Source organism: Brassica oleracea, chromosome C7 (genome assembly GCF_000695525.1).
Source record: "Brassica oleracea var. oleracea cultivar TO1000 chromosome C7, BOL, whole genome shotgun sequence".
NCBI lineage: Eukaryota > Viridiplantae > Streptophyta > Magnoliopsida > Brassicales > Brassicaceae > Brassica > Brassica oleracea.
In genome coordinates, this window is record NC_027754.1 from 26,866,304 (window position 1) to 26,887,640 (window position 21,337).

The window sequence follows — 21,337 nt, forward strand, 5'->3', positions numbered from 1 at the left end:
CTGGGGGTAGACTGAGCTTGTAAGCAACCATTAACACACGGTCAGTGACTCTGAAAGGGCCGTAGAAGTAGGGTGAAAGCTTGTGTGGAGTCTTTGTGAAAGCTTGTGTGGAGTCTTTCTGTTCTTGAGGGTGTGTTGTCTGTATGGTTGGAGCTTCAGATACACGAAGTCACCAACCTTAAACTCACGTGGAGAACGGTGTGCATCAGCATACTGCTTCATACAGTTCTGCGCGCGAAAGAGGTGAAATTTAAGCATATTGATCACTTGCGCTTCTGTAGGCTACGATCAACAACAGAGGAAGAGCTTTCACCCGGTAGATAAGGTAGATGAAGCGGGGGAGGTTGACCACAGATGATTTCATACAGTGTTGCTTGTATTGCGGAATGGAAAGTAGTGTTATACCACCATTCAGCTAAGCCAAGACATTTTCTCCAAGAAGTGGGAGTCTCTGCAACCATACAGCGTAGATATGTTTCTAAGGTCTTGTTTGTGACGTCAGTTTGACCATCAGTCTGAGGGTGATAGGTTGTGGAACGCTTGAGGTCAACTCCATGGACCCTGAAGAGTTCTTTCCAGACTTCACTGATGAAAGTAGGATCACGATCGCTGATAACATCCTTAGGCATGCAGTGAAGCTTGAAGATGTTATCCAAGTAAGCATGAGCAACTGTGACAGCAGTGTAGGGGTGGATAAAACAAGGAATTGAGCATTTTTTCTCAACCTATCAATAACCACCAGTATACAATGCTTGCCGTGTGAGGGAAGGAGACCTTCTATGAAGTCCAAACTGCCAGATTCCTAAATGCCATCAGGTATAAGGAGAGGTTGAAGAAGGTCCGATTTAGATGCTAAGTCTTTTTTTTACAGATAGAGCAGTTGCGGACGTAGTTATGTACCTCTGTATTCATCTTAGGCCAGTAGAACAAGGATTTGATTCGGTGCAAGGTTGCATCACGCCCGGAGTGACCTCCAATACAAGATCCATGAAGCTATTTCAAGATATGCAGCTTGACAGTCTTGTCATTACCAACAACCAGTTTACCTCTGCGACGGAGCTCTCTATTAATGAGAGTAAACAGAGGGTGAGATGACTTGTCAGCTTCCATGTCAGAGACTATCTTTCGTAGGTGAGGGTATGTGTTCCGTAACAGCTTCAAGGAGTCGTAAAACCCTGTGTGAGCTTGAGACAGAACCATATGCATCAATTGAGAGCCCGTCACGTGAGAGAGAGCATCTGCTACAACGTTATCTTTGCCATGCTTGTAACGGATTTCGAAAGTATAGCCCATCAGCTTAGAGAGCCACATGTGTTGGAACGGTGTAGTAACCTTCTGCTCTATGAGAAACTTAAGGCTTTTCTGATCAGTGTTGATGATGAAAGGGCGATGAGCAAGGTAGGCATGCCAAGTTTGAACTGCATGAACTACCGCCAACAGTTCTTTCTCGTAGACAAATAATGTCTGGTGTTTGGGGCCGAGAGCGCAACTTATGAAGCAGGTGGGGTAATTGTTTTGCATAAGCACATCTCCAATGCCAATGTTGGATGCATCTGTTTCCACGGTGAAAGGCTGATCAAAGTCAGGTAATGCCAATACGAGGGTTGAACAGAGCGTTGTCTTCAGGTTGATGAAGGAGTAGTTAGCTGCAGCAGACCAACTGAAACCGTTTTTCTTTAGTAGTTGGCTCATAGGACGAGCGATGGAGCTATATCCTTTGATGAACCGTCTGTAGTAATTTGCCAATTCCAAGAAGCTCAGGAGGTGCTTCTATGTTGTAGGGATTGGCCAGTTGCTTATCACGTCAATCTTCTTGGGGGTCAGTACTAACACCCTCAGCGGAAATGAAGTGACCAAAGTACTCGATCATTGTAGCTCCAAAAGTGCACTTGGACAACTTGAGATATAACTGTTGTTCTCTCAAGATAGAGAAGACTTCAGCCATATGAGTTAAGCGATCCTCCCATGAGTGACTGTAAACAAGAATGTCGTTGAAGAAGACAAGGACAAACTTGCGACAAATGTCTTGAAAGACGTGGTTCATCAGGCTTTGAAATGTGCAAGGAGCGTTGGTGAGGCCGAAGGGCATGACAAGGTACTCATAGTGTCCATTGTGCGTCTTGAAGGCGGTCTTGTAGACATCAGCTTCAGACATTCTGAGTTGGTGGAAGCCGGCTCGTAAGTCTAGCTTGGAGAAGTATTTTGCACCGCTAAGCTCATCCTGGAGATCTTCAAGCAAAGGAATATGATATTTATCCTTGATAGTTTGCTTGTTGAGACCTCTGTAGTTAGCGCATAGCCTCCAGGTACCATCTTTCTTCTTAACAAGTATGATGGGAGAATAATAGGGGCTGGAGCTATGTTGAATGATCCCTTGTGTTAGCATTTCTTTAATCATTGTGTCAATGTTTTCCTCTTGTAGTGAAGAATACCGATAAGGACGGAGGTTGACTGGATTGGAATCAGAGATCAGCAGAATGTGATGATCGAAGCCTTCTCTGAAAGGTAGAAGGGACTTAAGTTCCTGAAATATATCAGAGTAAGCCTCCAACAAGTAACGTCAGGTAGGATCATCATCATTTGTTGTGGCTATAGCAAAGATGTGAGAGAAGAGTATCTCATGAGTAAAGTTGTCAGTAGGAGGCGAATTATCAGCAATCTCCTGGAGTTGTATCAAAGCGATTTGAGGTTCTTGCAGCATAAGCTTGTTCAGACTGGATCCTTTGATGACTTTTCCTCCTGTTTGGACGACTCCGCGTAGCACATACTTAGCACCAGATAAAGTAAACTCCATCCGAAGGTTAAGAAAATCCCAAAATATGGGTATTAAGGTGCAGAGCCATTGCACTCCCAAGACGAAGTCGCAGCAATCTAATGGGACAGTCGGATCTCTATGGTAAAGGTAGAGCCTTGAACTGATCATGTGAAAGCGGAGCACTTATATTTGGTGAGAAGAGTATCACCAGTAGCTGCTTTGACAGACATAGGTCTTGTAGCATCCAACTTGCATCTTATTTGGTTCGCTATGTTGATGTCCAAGAAGTTGCGGGTGCTTCCTGGATCGACTAGGATGTGAAGCTTTGTCTTGCCATAGTGACCAATCATCCGCATGCATTTTTAAGATGTTTAACCGTTGATGGCGTTAATGGATAACACCGGTGTAATATCAGGTTCATCATCTTTTCCTGTAATAACTCCCACAACTTCTTCATTGTCGCCATCAGAAGAATTGTTATCATCATCACATTCCATAACAAAGATCTGAGAACGCTTGTGTTTGAGTTGGTGGCCAGATGTGAATGGCTCTTCACAAAACATACACAGACCTTTAGATCGTATGTCCTGCATTTCTTGGTAAGAGTATTTGCGAGGAGCTGAGACGTTTCTTGGTATAAATCCACGTTGAGTAGGCTTTGGTGCGTCGTTGGTTTGTAGGAGATGGGTGGAGGGTGGGTGTTTTTGGTAAGGTTTTTGGTTTTTGGTGGGATTGAAGGAAGCTCTAAACAGTTTAGAATGTGTATGGGATAGAGACGACTCATGAAGCATGGCGATTTTAGCTGCACTAGCAATAGTAATGACTTCAAACTGTCTAGTATGGAGTGATAGATGAGTGTTCATGTTAGCGAGGAAGATGCTAAGAGCATGTTCTTCAGGTAATATGATTCTCATCCTAGCGGTTTCAAACTTATCCAAATAATTAATCACATTATCAGAGCCTTGTTTGAGTGCTACCAACTCAGCCAGAGGGTCATCATACAGCGCACTGAATCGACTGGAGATGGCGACAACAAACTCAGTCCAAGAGGGAAGAACGCCATACCTAGTACTCATGAAGTTGTGGTTCCATTCACTAGCTTTGTCAGTAAAGTGTAAGGCGGCTAAGCGAACTTTCAGATCTGGTGAGGCTCCATCGATGTCGAAGAACTGCTCACACTTAGAGATCCCGTCGTGGAGCTGAGTGCCGTCAAAGGCTGGGACATCTTCGAGAGTCGAGACGCCAAGGCTTTGTGTTGTGGGGGATGTTGTGGTCGTAGACCTCGTTGTATCCAGTCAGATCTGAAGGGTCTGGTGGTTGGTGTGGGGTTGAGTTGTTGGGAGTCGCTGGGTGGGAAGGACATGGGTCCATCGGAGCCTTTCCCGTTGCTTGGAGCGGAGCGGTAGTGTTGTTGAAGATCATAGGTTCAAGTCTGTCGAAGCGTGAGTCGAGTGAGTCAGCTCGGGACTTAAACTCGCGGCGAGGAGCTCGTGTAAAGAGCAGATCTCGTCGACTTGTTCAGTCAAGGAGTGTTCTTGGAGTCTAGTTTCCACCATTGTGCACCGGGGATTGAGAGAATCTCATACTAGTGAGACAGTAGGTATGAGTGTAACTGATAATCCAAACTAGGAGCTAACCGATAGCTCTAAGTAAGGTGAATGCTTGCCTAGAAGGAGATTATGAGATAGAAAAAATCATCTCGAAGGTACTAGATCCTTCATGACAGAAAACATAGAGTTTTTGAGGTTTCGAAAATGATTTTATTTCTGATAACTTTTCCTCTACAAATGCAGGTACTACATATAGAAAAAGACTAAGAAAAGATAAGGCTCACTAACGGTCTAAACATGACCTGTGATGACTAGAAAGCAAAAACAAAAAGTGAAAGTCGTTGAGCATAATACATGGATATTCATTTGGGATAAGGATGTCATGGGTGACTCATCCTATGACACATGGGCTGTTTTTGGTGACTCCAATCAGGTTTTTTGCCCTTGTGAAAACTTAGATGCTTATGAATCAAATATTGATATTCAAACCCCCTCTTTGGTAATAATCGTTATCCAATCAGCTCTGGGCGATCTCAACATCATGGGCTCATCCCATTCTTGGTGGATTAAGAGGCGGGGTAACCCTACTACAAAGAAGCTGGATTGAGTTCTACTACATGATGATGGGCTTGTTCAATAACCATTGTTTTTACTTTCTTTGGTGAGCATTAATTTCAGATCATGCATCCAGAGTATATGTATTTCTATGCAGTCTCGCTCATAGGCAAAAACACCATTCCGTTTTTTTTTTACTTTCTTCTTTAGAATGAGAATTTCCTTGGTTTACTCGCCCATCACTAATTCACATCCACTGTTATGGTTCTTCACAATTTCGTTTGGCCAGGAAATTTCTTAAATCGAGTTATCAGGGATTTCAGTCTCAGTCTTTAGCTGCTACTCAAATCCGAATGTTAAATGATCCATCTATGGCTAATGTTGAAACAAAGCTACACTTACATAAGAAATGGCATGTCTTATCTAGTGCTGAGGAGAAATTTTTATTTCAAAGGTCAAAAGTTACGTGACTCCAAGTTGGGGATCATAACACACCATATTTTCATCATATAACAAGCACAAGGCTAACGATCAACCACATACACTACCTTGAAGATTAGGCGGGTAACATGTTCAAACACAGTAAGATAGTCTGAAGGGTTGAATATTTTTCTGGCCTTTTGGGAAAACATGTTTCAGAGCCACTCTTCATTCAAATGGACATCATCTCACTTATGGAGTTCAGTTGCTATGATTCTCAGCAGACTAGGCTTATAAAACCCTTCACCCGCGAGGATATTTAAGTCACTTTTCTTCTCTCTTCCTTATAACAAAGCAAGTGTTCCTTGGCTATAACCCAAAATACTTTACGAGTTGCTGGAGTGTGGTTGGAGGAGAGATAATCTCTTCTCTGGAAGATGATTTCAAATCTAGATTCTTGCTAAAGCAGTTAAACACCAAGAACTTGGCTCTTATATCGAAAAATTCCCAACTCCTCCAAGACTTCAGGTTTCCAACCAATCTCATGTTTGAAAACGGTGTACAAAGTGATCACGAAACTGTTGGCTGAACGGTTGAATGAGATCTTAACTTCGGCAATTAGACACTCTCAATCTGCCTTCCTTCCGGCAGACTGCTTATGAAAAACGTTTATATACTATAGTTGAAGATTCTTTTTTTTTTAACTTGGAACTCGCGGATACATAAAAAAGTTTAAATATTACAGTTGAAGCCTGTTAAAAGTTGCATATATATCTTTTGAATAGTGATCAGTCAAGGCATAGCTATTATAAAAGAGATAATAGATCGTCCAAAGACGTTTATGGGAGATAATTAGGTCTTTTCACCTTTGTGTATGTTGTCGAGATGATTCTAGATAATATTTTAAAACTGAGTAGCTTTTTTATTTTTACAAAATTGAAATCAGTGTCTATTCATTTTCTTTTGTCTTCAAAAACTATTTTTTTATCGCTGATTTTTTTTTACTAATTTTGGATAATTTTCTATTGGAGTTAAAAAAAGGGTTAATTTTCTATTCTTTGCCAATTTTCATTTATTAAAAATAAGCCGATTTGAATTTAAAGGTTTTGACAAATATGAAAACCTGTCTCCAACAAGTTGCCATGAATTACAATTTCAACCAGCGGGGTTGGCCTGGTGGTGTTGAGAGAGCTTCGGCCTCAATACGCACCCGGGATCGAACCGCTGGCCAGGCAATTGGGATATCTAATTCCCCATAGTACTAAATGGTCCGCCTCGCGCCGAGGGGTTGGCCCCTGGAGATGGAAGTCCCTCCAGGTTAATCAAAAAAAAAAAAAAAAAAAAATGAATTACAATGAATTCCTTTTGCAAAAAAAAACAATGAATTACAATTTCTCATGGTTCATTAATTATGTTAAAAATCTTCAGGTGTTAATGTTCGGTACAAAGCTGGATTGTTTAACCATCCATGAATTAAAGTCAGATTAACGCATGCTTTGAATCCTTTGATCGCAAACTCCGTTTCAGGAAAAAAATTCACGTGATCGAATATGCAAATAACGTGTTTGACGAATTGTCGTATGTGAGAGCTGAGAAGTCTAGTCTCTAGATAAGCCAATTTTACTGTATTGTTGTTGACTTTCTATGATCTATGTTATCTTTTAACTAGAAAGATGTCAAAAATATCTAAGATAATACCAATATTTGTCAAAAGACAGACTTTTCTTTCTTCACTCTAATCCAATTAGCTTTTTGTGCAACCCAAAGTTGACTCAATGTAATTCTTTATTACTTACCATCAAAGAAAACAGTTGAAGACTCGCTACATCACTGGTCAATTTTCTTACATTCATTATTATATTCACCCTTTATATAATTTATTTACTCATTCTTGATCAATTTCTCACTTAATTTTGGTTTGTCGAATAAGTATCACAGAGGTAAGATCATCAACAGCTGAAGTTATTAGATGTTGTTGCACCTTGATCTGAAGTTATTAGATGTTGTTGCACCTTGATTTAAGTAAGTTGTAGTTTTATAATGTTTAGATGTTCTGAAACAATTGTGTTGTCTACTTTCCAGTGAACATCAGCAATGGCTGCATCATCAGCTAACGAGAATTCGGATAAACCTAGAAGAACCGTAACATCATTCCGCAACTTTGTTTCACAGAATCATGATTCTCAGTTTCCAGCAGAATCAGGAAGATACCATTTGTACATCTCTTACGCTTGTCCATGCATGGGCTTCTAGATGCCTCGCAGTATTAAAACTCAAAGGACTTGATAAAGCAATAACCTTCACGGTCAGTTCATATATCATTTTTCTAGACATATCCATTAAAATTATCACGAAACATAATGTGACCGGTCTTGTTCTTTATTAGTCTGTTCAACCTCTTTGGAGAAAAACAAAAGAAAACGATGAGCATATGGGATGGGTTTTTCCCGACTCAGATAAGGAGGTTCCTGGAGCTGAGCGAGACCATATCAATGGTGCGAAAAGCGTTAGAGGACTTTATGACATTGCTAGCTTGAACTACACAGGCAAATGCACTGTTCCTGTAAGTCACTAATTATTTTATATCCATGGTGTGTACTTATTTTAAGTCTAGCTCTGTTACTTTATTGGTTTCATTGTTTGAGGTAGGTTCTTTGGGATAAGAAACTTAACACTATAGTTAACAATGAGAGCTCTGAGATACTCCGAATGTTCAGCACCGAGTTCAATCATTTTGCCGAAATTCCTTGTCTTGATCTTTATCCTCCCAACCTCCGATCATTAATCAATGAGACAAACGAATGGGTACACCATGGGATAAATAACGGTGTTTACAAATGTGGTTTTGCTACAACTCAAACAGCATATGATGAGGTAAAGCAACTTTGCAGTTTACTATGTCGATATGGTATTAAAAAAGATTGATTCCAACAAGTTTTGTTTTCTCTTTATAGGCAGTGAAGCAATTGTTCGATGCATTGGACAAATGCGAAGAAATACTCGAAAAACAACGGTTTCTTTGTGGAAACACTTTGACTGAACCAGATATTCGGTTGTTCGTCACTCTCATAAGATTTGACGAGGTTGTTTATGCTCAACTAATTTTTATGTTTTGGGTTTGTATTTACAGTTTGTTGAATTTACCGTATGTTTGTGTTGTAGGCTTACACGGTGATCTTCAAATGCAGTAAAAGACTCATAAGGGAGTATTCAAATCTCTTTAACTACACGAAAGATATCTACCAAATCCCCGGGTTGAGCAGTACAGTGAAGATGGACCATGTCAAGCAAAATTACTATGGAAGCTTTCCTTCTATAAACCCTCTTGGGATTGTAGCTCATGGACCAAACATCGATTACTCTTTGTCTCATGACCGACATAGATTCTCCTAATAAACAGCATCGACTACCTCAAGAATGTGCGTCTCTTTCTCTTCAGAAACCCTTTTTTACATTTGACCTATTGGTCTATGTTTTGCATTGTGAGCGACAATTATGTTTTTTTAGTCTTAATATGTTTAGCATATGGAACTGAATATTATATGTAACCCAAAATACAGTATGAGAGTATATGACCAGAACAATTATTTTAACTATAAAACTAAACTTCGGTAAAGATGAAAACAACACTACTAGAAATAAAAATTGTAAATTGAATAAAATAAATTTTACAAAGTGTTTCTTTTTTGTTTGCATATGAGAAAATTTGTTATTTAAAGAGATTTCTGGATTCCACTGCTTGACGATTTGCTTCAATTTCTACTTTCATTTTTTTTTTTGAATGAATGTTAAGTTGATTCAAAAGAAAAATAAACGTTTTTGCACAACTGAGTTGCTTAAATATTCAAAACAAAAACAATTTGATGATAAAACTAAAAAGCTCCTCATCTCGTTGCCAACCAAGCTTGCATACATCCCTCATATCCTCTTTCTAGTTGCATTGCAGGGACCGTGAAACATCATTGTCGGCTCACTTCTCTTGGGTTTCCTCTCACGGCCACATGATCCAGAAATCTTTGTATCAGGACAACCATTGACTCTATGAAATGGTAATCTGTCGTGTCACTGTTGTACCATACAAGTGAGAGATATCAACATGCTTGTTCAAACAGTTGTCCGCTTCTGACTGAAATTAGAATTTGAACTAGTAACATGCTTAAGACATACCAAGAACATAGGATTCTAGATGTAATTACCTACCCGGCTACTGACTTATTTAACTATGGTCTTGGGAGGAGGGGTTAAAAAACAGAGAATATAGGAGACCAAAAGAAAAAATAAAATAAAAAAACAAACATCAACCTTTGTTCTGCTCGGGGAATGCCTCTTATGTCAGGAATAGTTACTAAAGCTTCCTCCCATTTCCGAGTTCTTTCTAGCTGGTGTAGATGTCTGCGCTGCAAATCTCTAAACTTATCGCCAAAGTCTCCTCTAAGTTCTTTCACAACCAAAGGATCAAGATTGTAGAAGATGGGAATCACTATGAGACGACCTTGATCCCTAAGTTCCTTCATCTTGGCCAGCACATCCAAGCTCCTATCTGAGTCGGCGAAATTCTTTGAGAAGATTACCATTGCGATCTTCGACTCTTCTATCCTCGTCAACAGGCTAGCTAGGTCTGTGTTCAATAACTCGTTCTCGTCTAAGAAAACATTTATATTCGCTCTTCTTAAAGCAGGGTCGAGAAAGCTTACGAAGTGGTTCCCCACATCTTCTCCCCGGAAGCTGATGAACACTTGAGGCCCTATTCGGGTTGCAACCGATGACGAAGCAGCCATGTGTGAGCTTCTGGGAAAGAAAAAGCAGAAACAGAGTTTTTGTTGATTGTTGTTTGACCTTGTGTGTTTTGTCAAGTTGTTTTGAACGCAAAAGGATTATCCAACGTCTTATTAATATATAATTAAAAGGTTGGTAATGTTAATATTTAAGTTGTCAACATGTATAATTTTTAAAACATGTCAACAACTTGTCGTAGAAATTTGAATTGGTCGTTTAACTCTATCGACATCCCCGGTCCATGAACCGTTCAACATTTCTATGAGTTTTAGGACAAAAATATTGATCTAAATTTATACTTTCAAAAGTTCTTATTAACCAGCGGAAATCCTGGAACAAGTAACAAATATCCGGGAGATGTATGATAGATGAATTATGCACACATCACACATGACACATTCTTCATTGGTTACATACGAAGATGAATAAACTCTAGAGGAGAAACTCAGTTATTGAGAGCAAGAAACCAACAAAGAAGAATCTCACCATTTCACTCGGAGCTCGAAGCCCTCTCATTGGCAATGGAGTGCCTTCTATAGGCATCGACATCTCAAGCTTTTGTCACCGATTGTAATAATATAGTCTTGATGATTGAAGATCCAAAAGCATGGCCTCTCTTTTCCAGTGAACTTAAAGAGATAATAAAGCTGAAGAATATATTCACAGAGTTCTCAACTGTTTTTAATCTTCATACTGAAAATGTATCGTCTGATACATTAATAAAAATAGCAATATCCTTTCATAGGGAGTTATACTACATTAGTTGTTCTTTTTTTGGTTTGGTTCCCCGTACCACCTCGAGTTTAATAGAATAGTCATTTGATGAAAACAAAAGTAAGCTCTCTCGTTTAATATTGCTCTCTCTTCTCTCTAATCGTCTTCCACCTCCAAGCTCTGATTTTCCGGCCGACGCAGATGGGTTTCCGCAGCCATAGCGTCGGTCCGGTTTGTCTCTTTGTTCTCTCTCCTTAGATTTGTTTGTGTTTTTATGGCTGTCAGAACTTGGATTTTCAATATCAGATCTTGAATACATTGATAAATCTGAAGGATGGTCTCAGTTTGGCTTTGAATGTGGTTAGCTTCTCTGATGCCTTGAGTGTTGGATTCTATGTCGCCTGATTCGCGATCTCCTCTTCGGTTTCAAGCTCCGGTCTCCTTTTCTATGATTTATCTGTGGTATGTCTTGTCTCACTTTTGGTGGAGTGGATTCCAGGATTAGATGGAGTGCTTATCCTTGAATTTGGATGCAATGGGTTGGTTGCGGTGGTGACTGTTCTTCTTCTGTTATGTCGTGTAGTTCCGGCTCGATTCAATGGATTTGGAGCTTCGGCTCTTCTATTTCAAGTTGTTGCTAGTCGTTTGGTGAAATCAGTGTCTTCTCAGCTTGTCTTCCATTGATTGTTCCATGCAGGTGATGCTCGTGGTCCTTCGATGTTTCTGAAGCAATTTAACGAGTTCTGGCTTCGTCTTCCTCAATAAGTCCGAATGTTGTTCTATGCTCCATCAAATCCATCTTCCCGGTTATCGTCTGTCTCCTCTTTCCAAGGCGTTATTTGTTTTTCTGATCTGATATTTTTGTAGTCTTTGATTTGTTTGTTCACTTCATCTTTGTTGTTTGTTTTAGCTTGCCTTTCTCAGGGCTTTATTCTAGAAGAACTTGTTCATGCTCGCTTTGTATCCCTCAAATGCATTTTTCCATGTATTTCAGTATTAGTATTTCACCTGTGATGTTACTTTAATTCAGTGTTTAAAAAAGAAGAGGAATTAATTTTATAAATTTCTGTTTTAGAAAAAAACATATATAGAAAAAAACATATATAGAAATATTTAAATTTAATATAATATACAGTGCTCTAAAATACGGCCTATGTGTCCGTCTAGACGGGTTCCAGGCGCAAGGATCGATCAAAAACTTTATTTAGTATGGGACCCTGTAATATTTAGTTGACGGATACATAAATAAATTTTGGATTACTTATATAAGAAAAAAAAATAAAGAGAGTGGGGGTATATGCCACACCTTTGTTCAACATTCGAGTAGGGGTATATGCCACACCTTACATATTCTATGTTATACTGTTTTATGAGAATTTAAATAATTCAGATGCATAATAGAGTTTATGCAGATATGTACAGTGCGGTCTATGCGAACACATAAACAGATTTTAAACATTAATATTCTAAAAATATTTTTTATTATATATTTTATTAATTTGTTTGTATTAATTTTTTTTTATTTTATGTATTTATATCTATCAATTTAATTATTTGCAAAACAATCATGAGATAATAAAATTTCTTGTTTCTTATGTTTCTAGCTAATGTGTGGTGGATACTTTTTTTTTTTTTTGGTAACTATGTGTGGTGGATACTTCATATGAAGTATTCTCTCATAATTTTTTTAAATGATCTATTCATGTTTGATAATGTGGTTTAATGTCTTTCTTGCAGAGAATGTAGTTGCTCTAGTTTTATTGTTAGATTTTATGCAAGAGAATGTGCTATAGATTTTTTTTTTTTTTTTTTTGATCAAACGTGCTATAGATTTTTTTAAAAAGATTTTTTATTGCAACTACATTATCTGCAAAAAAAAAAAAGATTTGTTAATCATCTTTATTTCTTAATTGAATTTAAATCTTTTTTTCTTTCAGAGAATGTAGTTTGGTCATAAGAGGATATTTACATAATTTTATTGTTAGCTTTCCATATTTGATTGAATATGTGATATAGGTTTGAATTTCAAATCAAATTATTGGGTTTTTTTCTCTAAACTCTCCTCTATTTTACATGTATAGAAATTTATTTTGTTTCTTTATTAAAAATAACACTAAAACTTGTTTTGTGCACTCTGGTGAATATTTAATTTATATTTTAAAATGATTAAATATATTTTTATATTTTGCTTTTATAATGTGTAACTTTATAACTGATTTGACATGATTAATATATAAAATTTTGTATTTTTATACATAATTTATTTTTCAGTCAATATTAATGAATATCAATATTTTGCAATATACAGTAAACAATAAAAAAATATAATGATTATATTTATAAATATGGTTTTACTGTAAAAACTGATGAAACTTAAATCTAAAAAATATATCAAAATGTTGAACAATTTTATTCTTAAATAAAAAATATTATTTTTGAATAATTGCTATAAGGAAACTTCATTTTTTTCTTACTTAGGTTTTAAGACTTTGAACAGGGAGATGGATGAGAGTTAGGTGGATACGTGCAGACCCCGATTGTAGTGTTTTGGGATATTAAGAGTTGTGAAATCCATGTTGGTTTGATTACAATGTAATACATTTCCCCAATTGAGCATGCATGGAAGATCCCAATGTTCTCCAATGACAGTCACGAAAGCATCATGACCGCTAAAAAAATTATACTTCTCACCTGAAACCCGACGCTCGCAACTTCTGAGTTCTGACACTCAATCTTCTAGAAAACCAAATCCAAAGTATTTATAAGTATTTGAAACGTTGAGTTTTCTTACAAGCTAAGAACCACTTTCACAATTCCTTGTTTGCACGATTATGTAATCTCGCAAAGCCAAACCTTATACTCAAGAAACTAAATAATGCAGTTATAAATAAGTAATGGATAAAACCAAACAAAAGTTCATTACCTAACCAATAAACTAGACGACATAAACCACGTTTCAAAAAGGAAAAACTGAATTAGATATTAAAAGGTAAGTATGATTCTCCATTCATATAGTGACTTGGTCCCTGGCCGTGGGGCGTATTGCAACACCTTTTACCACGAGACCATCCTTCCGATCAGTGTCCACGTATTGATGCAAAGAAAAGAATATCTTCGCGGCTGCACTCTTTGGCGGTGCCTCAAACTCTCCAACTTGAATATCCACCCAATTATTGCCGTCGCCAATGTAGTCATCTAAGCTCAGAGTACGCTCCTGTATACTCTGGCTTCCACCGCGATGTTCCAGCTTCAGCTTTAGGGTTACTGGCTCCTCCCATCCGGCTGCTGTATCATCTAAGTTCAAAATGAACACTACCTCGTACTTTGTCCCCGGTGTTAGCTTCCTTGTGTGAAAATTCCCGGTTATATGTAGCCAGTACACCGTAATCAGCATCGCCACTTCAATGTCTGCTTCGCTGCAAGCATAATCAGGTCTAGTTTTAGTAAATATAGTTAAACCCTTGAGGGGGAAAATTACAAAAGAAAAGATTTTAAATACTACCTTTGGCCATCGTAGATAGAATTCCATGTCCAGTTTTCAGGTTTCTCTGAATGAGTAATGTCGAGTCTCCTTGCAGGGACAAAGAAAATTCCTCTCGACTGATTCGTTACTTCTCTTGGAGGTTTTTCTACAATGGGGATATTAGCCAGCAATTTTTTGACCTCTTTGACGATTGAATTTATGAATTCTTTATCGGACCTGTCACTGTCATACAATACAAGTCACACGATATCAATGGATCAACTAGTTGTCATGACTGAAGTCATAGCTAAAAAATTTACACATAAAGAGCCTATTTTTTTTGAAAAAAAGCAAAAAAAAACGTTTATACATCTCTATATTTTTGTCAGTTATAAAACTTAAAAATAAAAACATTAATTCACCTCTATATTTTTGTCTGCTATAACATTTAGAAATAAAAACGTTTATACAATCTCTATTTTTTCATCTAACTGATATTTTTTATTCTATAAATAGGAGAAGATACATCATTTCTCTATTCTTTACTCTATATTTAAATTTTTTGCTATTTTATAGAAATGCATTGAAATAAACTTTACCTTTATTACTTTTTAAAAACAAAAATAACAAAATACATTGGTCTTAAGCTTGACATAAAAGTTCAGAACACAGAAGGTATATACAGTATATCACTAGTAAAAAATGCTGGGTAAATAATAGCTACATACTCCCATGTTGATATTCAGATGTAGCTTTTATGTTTGTTAACACTAAAATAGGTCTATCATTTTGTTTATTTTTAAAGAAAATAAAAATTTAAAGCTTTTATGCTCACACGTACTGTGTCATTCTAACATTTTTTTGTTACACAAAAAGTGTCACTTTACAATTCCAATGCAAATTATATTTATTTTTACCTGAAAATTAATTGCAAATTGCATTGATTTTATAAATAATTTTATTTATCTCAAATACTATTGGTCAGAGATCTGTAATTAATAACAACTTACGTATATTTCAGCAATTTAGTGACACTTATTCATGAAACGGAGGGAGGATATGATATATCATATACTAGGTTAAGATCCGCGCCTTGCGCGGGATAAACATTATATATATAAATTATTTTATATATTATATGTTTATAACATATTATGAAATAATAAATATATATTGAATAATTAAAAAGTCATTATCTACTACTTATATAATTAAATAGGTGCAAACATATAAATAAATTTTATAAATCGAAAAAATATTTTTTCTATTTGATCTGATATATAATTAAATTTAAATGATAGTAACATATATATGGTATATTTTAATATTAATCTTTATTAGATGATGATTTTTACTCATATTTTTTTTTTCATTTGTATCTGTTATAGCAAAAAGTCTAAATTAGTGATAACAAAATTTTCACTGTGGGATTAATGGTTTAAGTAATTTATAATATTTTAAAAAATTAAGTTGTCAATATTTTTTCAATTTTTTTATCAAAAAAATGTTCAGAGTAAATTTCAAAATTAAGATATATATATATTTTTATATGGCATATAGTTTAATTTAAAATGATACATATATTTATATATCTTTTATTTTTGATACTTATTAAATGAGACTTTCAACTTATATTATTTTTTAATTATTTGTATCATGTCATAACAAAAGTTTTAAATCATAGATCACAAAATTTGAATGTGAAACTTTTAACAGTTTTAGTAATTTATACTCGTTTTTAAAAATTCAAAATATAATATATAAATAATTTTTTAAATTTTTATTATATAGTTACTATGATTGTTTAATTTATTTTAATAGCTTAAAATTAAACAAATATAATTATAATACCCACTTATTTTTATCAAATATTTATTATTCAAAATCATTAATTGTCATATATATATTAGCCACATTTAGCAATTCCGTAATTTTATTTAAGAAAATAATGAAGCACATTAATAATATATTTATGGTTAGTTCAATAAAAAGTTTATTATATATTAGATAGACCAACATATTTCTCTAAAGATTCTAAGAATCATTGTAGTGTTGACATGTGGCTACAAACAAATGTTGCAATGCTTCTCAAATAATATATAGAGGATGTAAAGAAGATTGGTCTAAGGATAAATTCAAACTTAATAAGACACAAAAAAGGGAAAAAAAATATGCAAGACTATATATTAATTTAGTCAGAGAATCTTCTAGCTAAACTAAATCTTCTTGGTTCGTTAGATGTCAACATTCTTAAGCAGCCTACCGTAAGCGGGAGAAAAGCTACAAAAGCTTAATAATTTTTATCAGTGACAACAACACAATGAAACTAATAACCTATTTATTTAGTCAAAAATTAAAACAACAACTAATATATAACCTAGTTATAATAAAACTCCAAAAACCCAAAAACCTTAAAGGATATATAGTTCTTAACTTCTTATCAAAGACCAAAGAAAAACCTTTGTTCTGGCAAGCGCATCCCACGTGTTTGAGTAATGGAAGTTAAAGCTTCCTCCCACTTTTGGGTTTTCACTGGCTCGTGTTGATGATTGCGCTTCAGATTCCTGAAATTATCGCCAAAGCTTCCTTGAAGATATTTCACGACTGAAGGTTCCAGCTTGTAGAAGATGGGAATCACTTTAAGACCGCCCTGATCCTTACATTCCTTGATCTTGACAAGCTCGTCCAGACACCATACCGAGCTGGTATAATCCTTTGAGAAGATGGCCAGTGCGACCTTTGATTCCTCGATCCTCACCAAAAGGTTTTCTAGGTCTGTGCCCATAAGCTCTAGTTCGTCTATGAAGACGTTTATATTTGCTTCTCTCATGGCAGGCTCAAGAAAGGCTATGAAGCTTCTCCGCAGCTCAGATCCGCGGAAGTTTATGAAGACTTGAGGTTGTATTGCCGTACTCACTTGTCTCATAACCGAAGAAGAAGCCATGTGAGAGATTTTCTTAATTGAGACCAAAGTCCAAACTCCAAAGAGAGCCTGCTTAGAAGAATGACTTGAGCCTTCATGTTGTTGCATAGTTATATAAAAGAAACCGATCCTTGTGAACTGTCATCCATTGATTCGTAATTCTCAAAATAACGAAAAATCAAACTTGCAATTCACGAATTGGTATTTAACTCGTTTTTCATTTAATGCAGTTACTTTTTTGACCAACCAAGAGTATTTATTATACAATCCATGAATCTTCTTTCATACAAGAATAAAAATAGAATAATCTCTATTATTAAAAGAGAAATACCCATTAAAAAATACCCCTAAATTTTCTAACTTATTTACACTTCCATGCCACTGAAAATTAAATTAAACTACATATTTTAATGCTTGTCTTTTACAGTTAAATTAATGAGTTTTCCTTAATCAAATTTAAACTTAATGTCATTAAATAAACCTACCTATTTTAATACTTGTATTTTCTAGTTAAATTAATGAGTTTTCATTAATCAAATTTAAACTTAATGTCATTAAATAAACCTACCTATTTTAATACTTGTATTTTCTAGTTAAATTAATGAGTTTTCATTAATCAAATTTAAACTTAATGTCATTAAATAAACCTACCTATTTTAATACTTGTATTTTCTAGTTAAATTAATGAGTTTTCATTAATCAAATTTAAACTTAATGTCATTAAATAAACCTACCTATTTTAATACTTGTATTTTCTAGTTAAATTAATGAGTTTTCATTAATCAAATTTAAACTTAATGTCATTAAATAAACCTACCTATTTTAATACTTGTATTTTCTAGTTAAATTAATGAGTTTTCATTAATCAAATTTAAACTTAATGTCATTAAATGAACCTAAAAATACATCATATTTAACGTAGCTTATTACGTACGAGTACGGCCCAATAATGAACATGAATTTTATTTTTACGAAAACGTGAATCACTTGACTTATGTAATATTTAAAATATATTAACTACAATATAACAAATGCATATAACCTACCTATACTTTAGTTTGAAATGATCATGTTCAAGTTTTATATAGTCAACTTACATCATGCATCGATCGATGTACAATATTCAAACCACCTATAGTTTTCGTTTTCTTTATAGGATGTATCAACCAACCAATCATCCCATTGATTTTCTAAGCTTTATAAAAAAACAAATCAATAAATACAAACTCAAAATCCAATATCTTCTATTAATCAAAACAGAATATCTTCAATGTCGTATCTTTAATGTACCTATTAAATATAGAAACTGTAATCATAATTATACTAATTATAAGAATATATTTGATTTCAACCAATTGATCTATTACTTCGGTAATTGATTTGCTTGCAGAAGAGGAAACAATAAATTTAAAATTTATAAGAATATAAAGATATATTTACATTAATAACCATTGTTTTTATATATCGTCTACAATTCTCTAATTACGTCTATTTGTTCAATTTTTTATATGATATCGAATATTCATCGTAAATAGATGGTTTAAGATGCCAAAAAAAATATTTACTTGGTGAATATAATACATCAAATATTACAAATACATTATTTAGTTAAATAAATAACCAAAAACCGAAAATTCAAACCCGCGCTGGCGCGCGGATCAGGGTCTAGTTTTCCTTTAAAAGAAGTGTCAATTTGCTGGATATTCGTAAGGGGTTCACAAATGAAAAATATACTCATTCTACAGTGATTCCTCTTTGATGTGACAATTGTAAGTAAAGTTGGACGGCGCGTCTATTGTGTATACGCAAAACAAAAAATAAAACTATACTATCTGTGAAGAGAAATAGTATACATCGATCTATATATTGTAACTATTTAGAGGAGAAGGACGAGGTAGGAGGAGATCGTCGGAGGAGGAGGGAGGAGGAGAAAGAAGGAGAATGGGGCGGAGGAAGACGAAGATTTTAATGTTCTATACTATGTTCATAAAATATTAAAGTATATTCAGTAAGTACAATAATTGTTACAAATTTTTTTTGTGTATTTCAACTGAGATGTGTTGTTCTTTGTATATAGTAAAGTTTGAGATAAGAAACTTCAAGATAATAAAATTGTCAAGGAATTACACATATTATAATGTTAACATATTGTCATTTATTATAAAATTATGTTTCTATTCTATGTTTTTTTATAGAATATCACACAACAAAACAAACTATCAAAAAGACAGACTATAATTTTATGAGAAATATATGTCCATTTAAAAAAAAATTAATTACAGCATATACAGAAAAATGTATATATTTTTATTAGCATAATTATTTGAATGTCTTATATTTAATTAGAAAGATGCATATCAAATAAAATGAGAGGAGGAAAAAAAAAGAAAACAAAAATATATGCATGTGATCACCAGTCGTGAATGTCTAAGGGTAAAAAATATCTTATTACATAAAATATTCAAAATATCATAACAAGTGTTGTTATAGTTATAATATTAATTTTTTTTTTCCTATGTATATAGAATCCAATTCTCCTTAAAAGAATAGTCAATTCAAAAAATAGATCAATCACTTCGGATTTCTCTAGAACCTTTTTCGGCTTAGAAAATATATTTTGTTGAAACTTATGTTTTATAGGTCAGGTGTTTTTCATATTGCACTGTACAAAACGAGACTGTCTTACTAACTTCCTAGAAAATGTGTATTCTACGGAGACTACATGTCAGACTGCCGAAAAATCATTTCAGCATTTGTAGTTAGGGATCGCCAAAAACCACTTCACTGTAATCGTTTGGTCTTAGGATAATCATATTTCTGAATCAGTATACAATCTTTATATATATAAAAGGGTTTGAATCCCTCCTGGGTGTGCCACATCAGATTCCACCTAGGAAAGTCGAAGTCCATGGATGCGACATTTGTCCCGGCCATTTAAAACGCTGCACTTCATTTAATCGAAAATTTGTTGGGCTTCGTTTTTGTTATGCGATTGTTCAATGTTAATGGGCTTTAGTTTGGAAAGTTTGTTTTGTCCAGAAGCCCGTGAGCACCAACCCTAATCTGATTGCGCACATACATTTGTGTTCTTCTCTCTTTTGCCTTCGACGGTGACGCCTGAGATTCTTGCTTAAACGGATTGCGTTATGGTTTTTATTGTGTTTAATCCCATTAATTCATAAGCCCACCACGACGGATCTTCAATGCTTGGTTTGCATCGGCAAGGCGGTGTACTTTCAGGTATAAATATATCGATATTTCTCCCCTTGAAATCATCTTCGTTTTATATCTCTTTCAGTATATTAATCGGATATGGTGTCACTTTTCTGAATTGCCATAGTCCTATCTCTGCAACCTTTTTATGCTTCTTGGATTGGAACCGTAAGTGCCGCCACCACTCTTTTTTTTTATTGCGTTCCTGAGTTTCATCAATCTCCTCTATGTAAGCATACAATATTTTTCACAACATAGGTCTTTTAATATCCCTGATTTGCTTAGACTAACTCATATGTTTTGATAGATGCCGTAGTAGTGGCTCCTTAGAAGTTCCTTGCAAAAGAACTCTCCAGTTGGCAAATGGGTTGAGTGCATCATCACGCCGTGAGCTGAATACACTAAGCAATGCACAGAAGATGAGCCACCATCCGGTACAATGATAGGTGAATCTGACAATTGGTGACGTATAGGAGTCATGTATGCTCTCAGTTTGGTAAAAAACCCTCACTTTAATTTTTTTTTCCAGGACTCATGCTCTCCAGCTAACTCAAATCACCATGTAGCAAACAATCGTTTAGTTAGCTACTGCTGCGAAGATCTGAGATAAACAAATTAAACATTTATGCGAGGGTTAATCCTCTGTAATGAGATCTTCTAACAAATCTAGGTACTTAATTAGGTTTCTTCTTACAGACAAATGGAAACTACACAAGAGTACTTCGATTCAGAGTTAACATCTATGCATAACTAAATACAGGTGGGAGTTGGGGAGAGTTTGGCAGATTCAATTTTTTTGAAGGTGTTATTGTATTTTTTAAGAATATGTGTTTTTGTTTATTTGAATATATTTGAGTGTGTCAGTTTTTAATTATGGAATATTATGTGGCAGCGATGTCAAAAACAACTTTCTGAGAACAAAGGAAGCAACGGCAAATGCATAATCAAGTTTAGTGCTTGCCTTTTTG

The 21,337-nt window shown here is 35.0% G+C and overlaps 2 protein-coding genes, 1 long non-coding RNA gene and 1 pseudogene across 3 annotated transcripts; 2 read left to right on the forward strand and 2 right to left on the reverse strand.

Moving 5' to 3' along the window:
- Positions 1-7,366: 7,366 nt before the first annotated feature.
- Positions 7,367-8,879, forward strand: LOC106304292 (annotated as a pseudogene).
- Positions 8,880-9,119: 240 nt separating this feature from the next.
- On the reverse strand, positions 9,120-10,077 carry LOC106304293 (protein PHLOEM PROTEIN 2-LIKE A6-like). Its single transcript, XM_013740704.1, has 2 exons — positions 9,583-10,077; positions 9,120-9,345 (listed from the first exon to the last, which is right to left on the reverse strand). The coding sequence occupies exons 1-2, from the start codon at positions 10,056-10,058 to the stop codon at positions 9,240-9,242; spliced, it is 582 nt and encodes a 193-aa protein (XP_013596158.1). The 5' UTR covers positions 10,059-10,077; the 3' UTR covers positions 9,120-9,239.
- Positions 10,078-10,879: 802 nt separating this feature from the next.
- Positions 10,880-11,795, forward strand: LOC106304145. The gene is made up of 2 exons (XR_001262650.1): positions 10,880-11,232; positions 11,468-11,795. It is a non-coding gene; the product is annotated as an uncharacterized LOC106304145 (long non-coding RNA).
- A 1,819-nt stretch (positions 11,796-13,614) lies between these two features.
- On the reverse strand, positions 13,615-17,265 carry LOC106304561 (protein PHLOEM PROTEIN 2-LIKE A8-like). Its single transcript, XM_013740960.1, has 3 exons — positions 16,693-17,265; positions 14,273-14,476; positions 13,615-14,186 (listed from the first exon to the last, which is right to left on the reverse strand). The coding sequence occupies exons 1-3, from the start codon at positions 17,262-17,264 to the stop codon at positions 13,778-13,780; spliced, it is 1,185 nt and encodes a 394-aa protein (XP_013596414.1). The 5' UTR covers position 17,265; the 3' UTR covers positions 13,615-13,777.
- Positions 17,266-21,337: the final 4,072 nt, after the last annotated feature.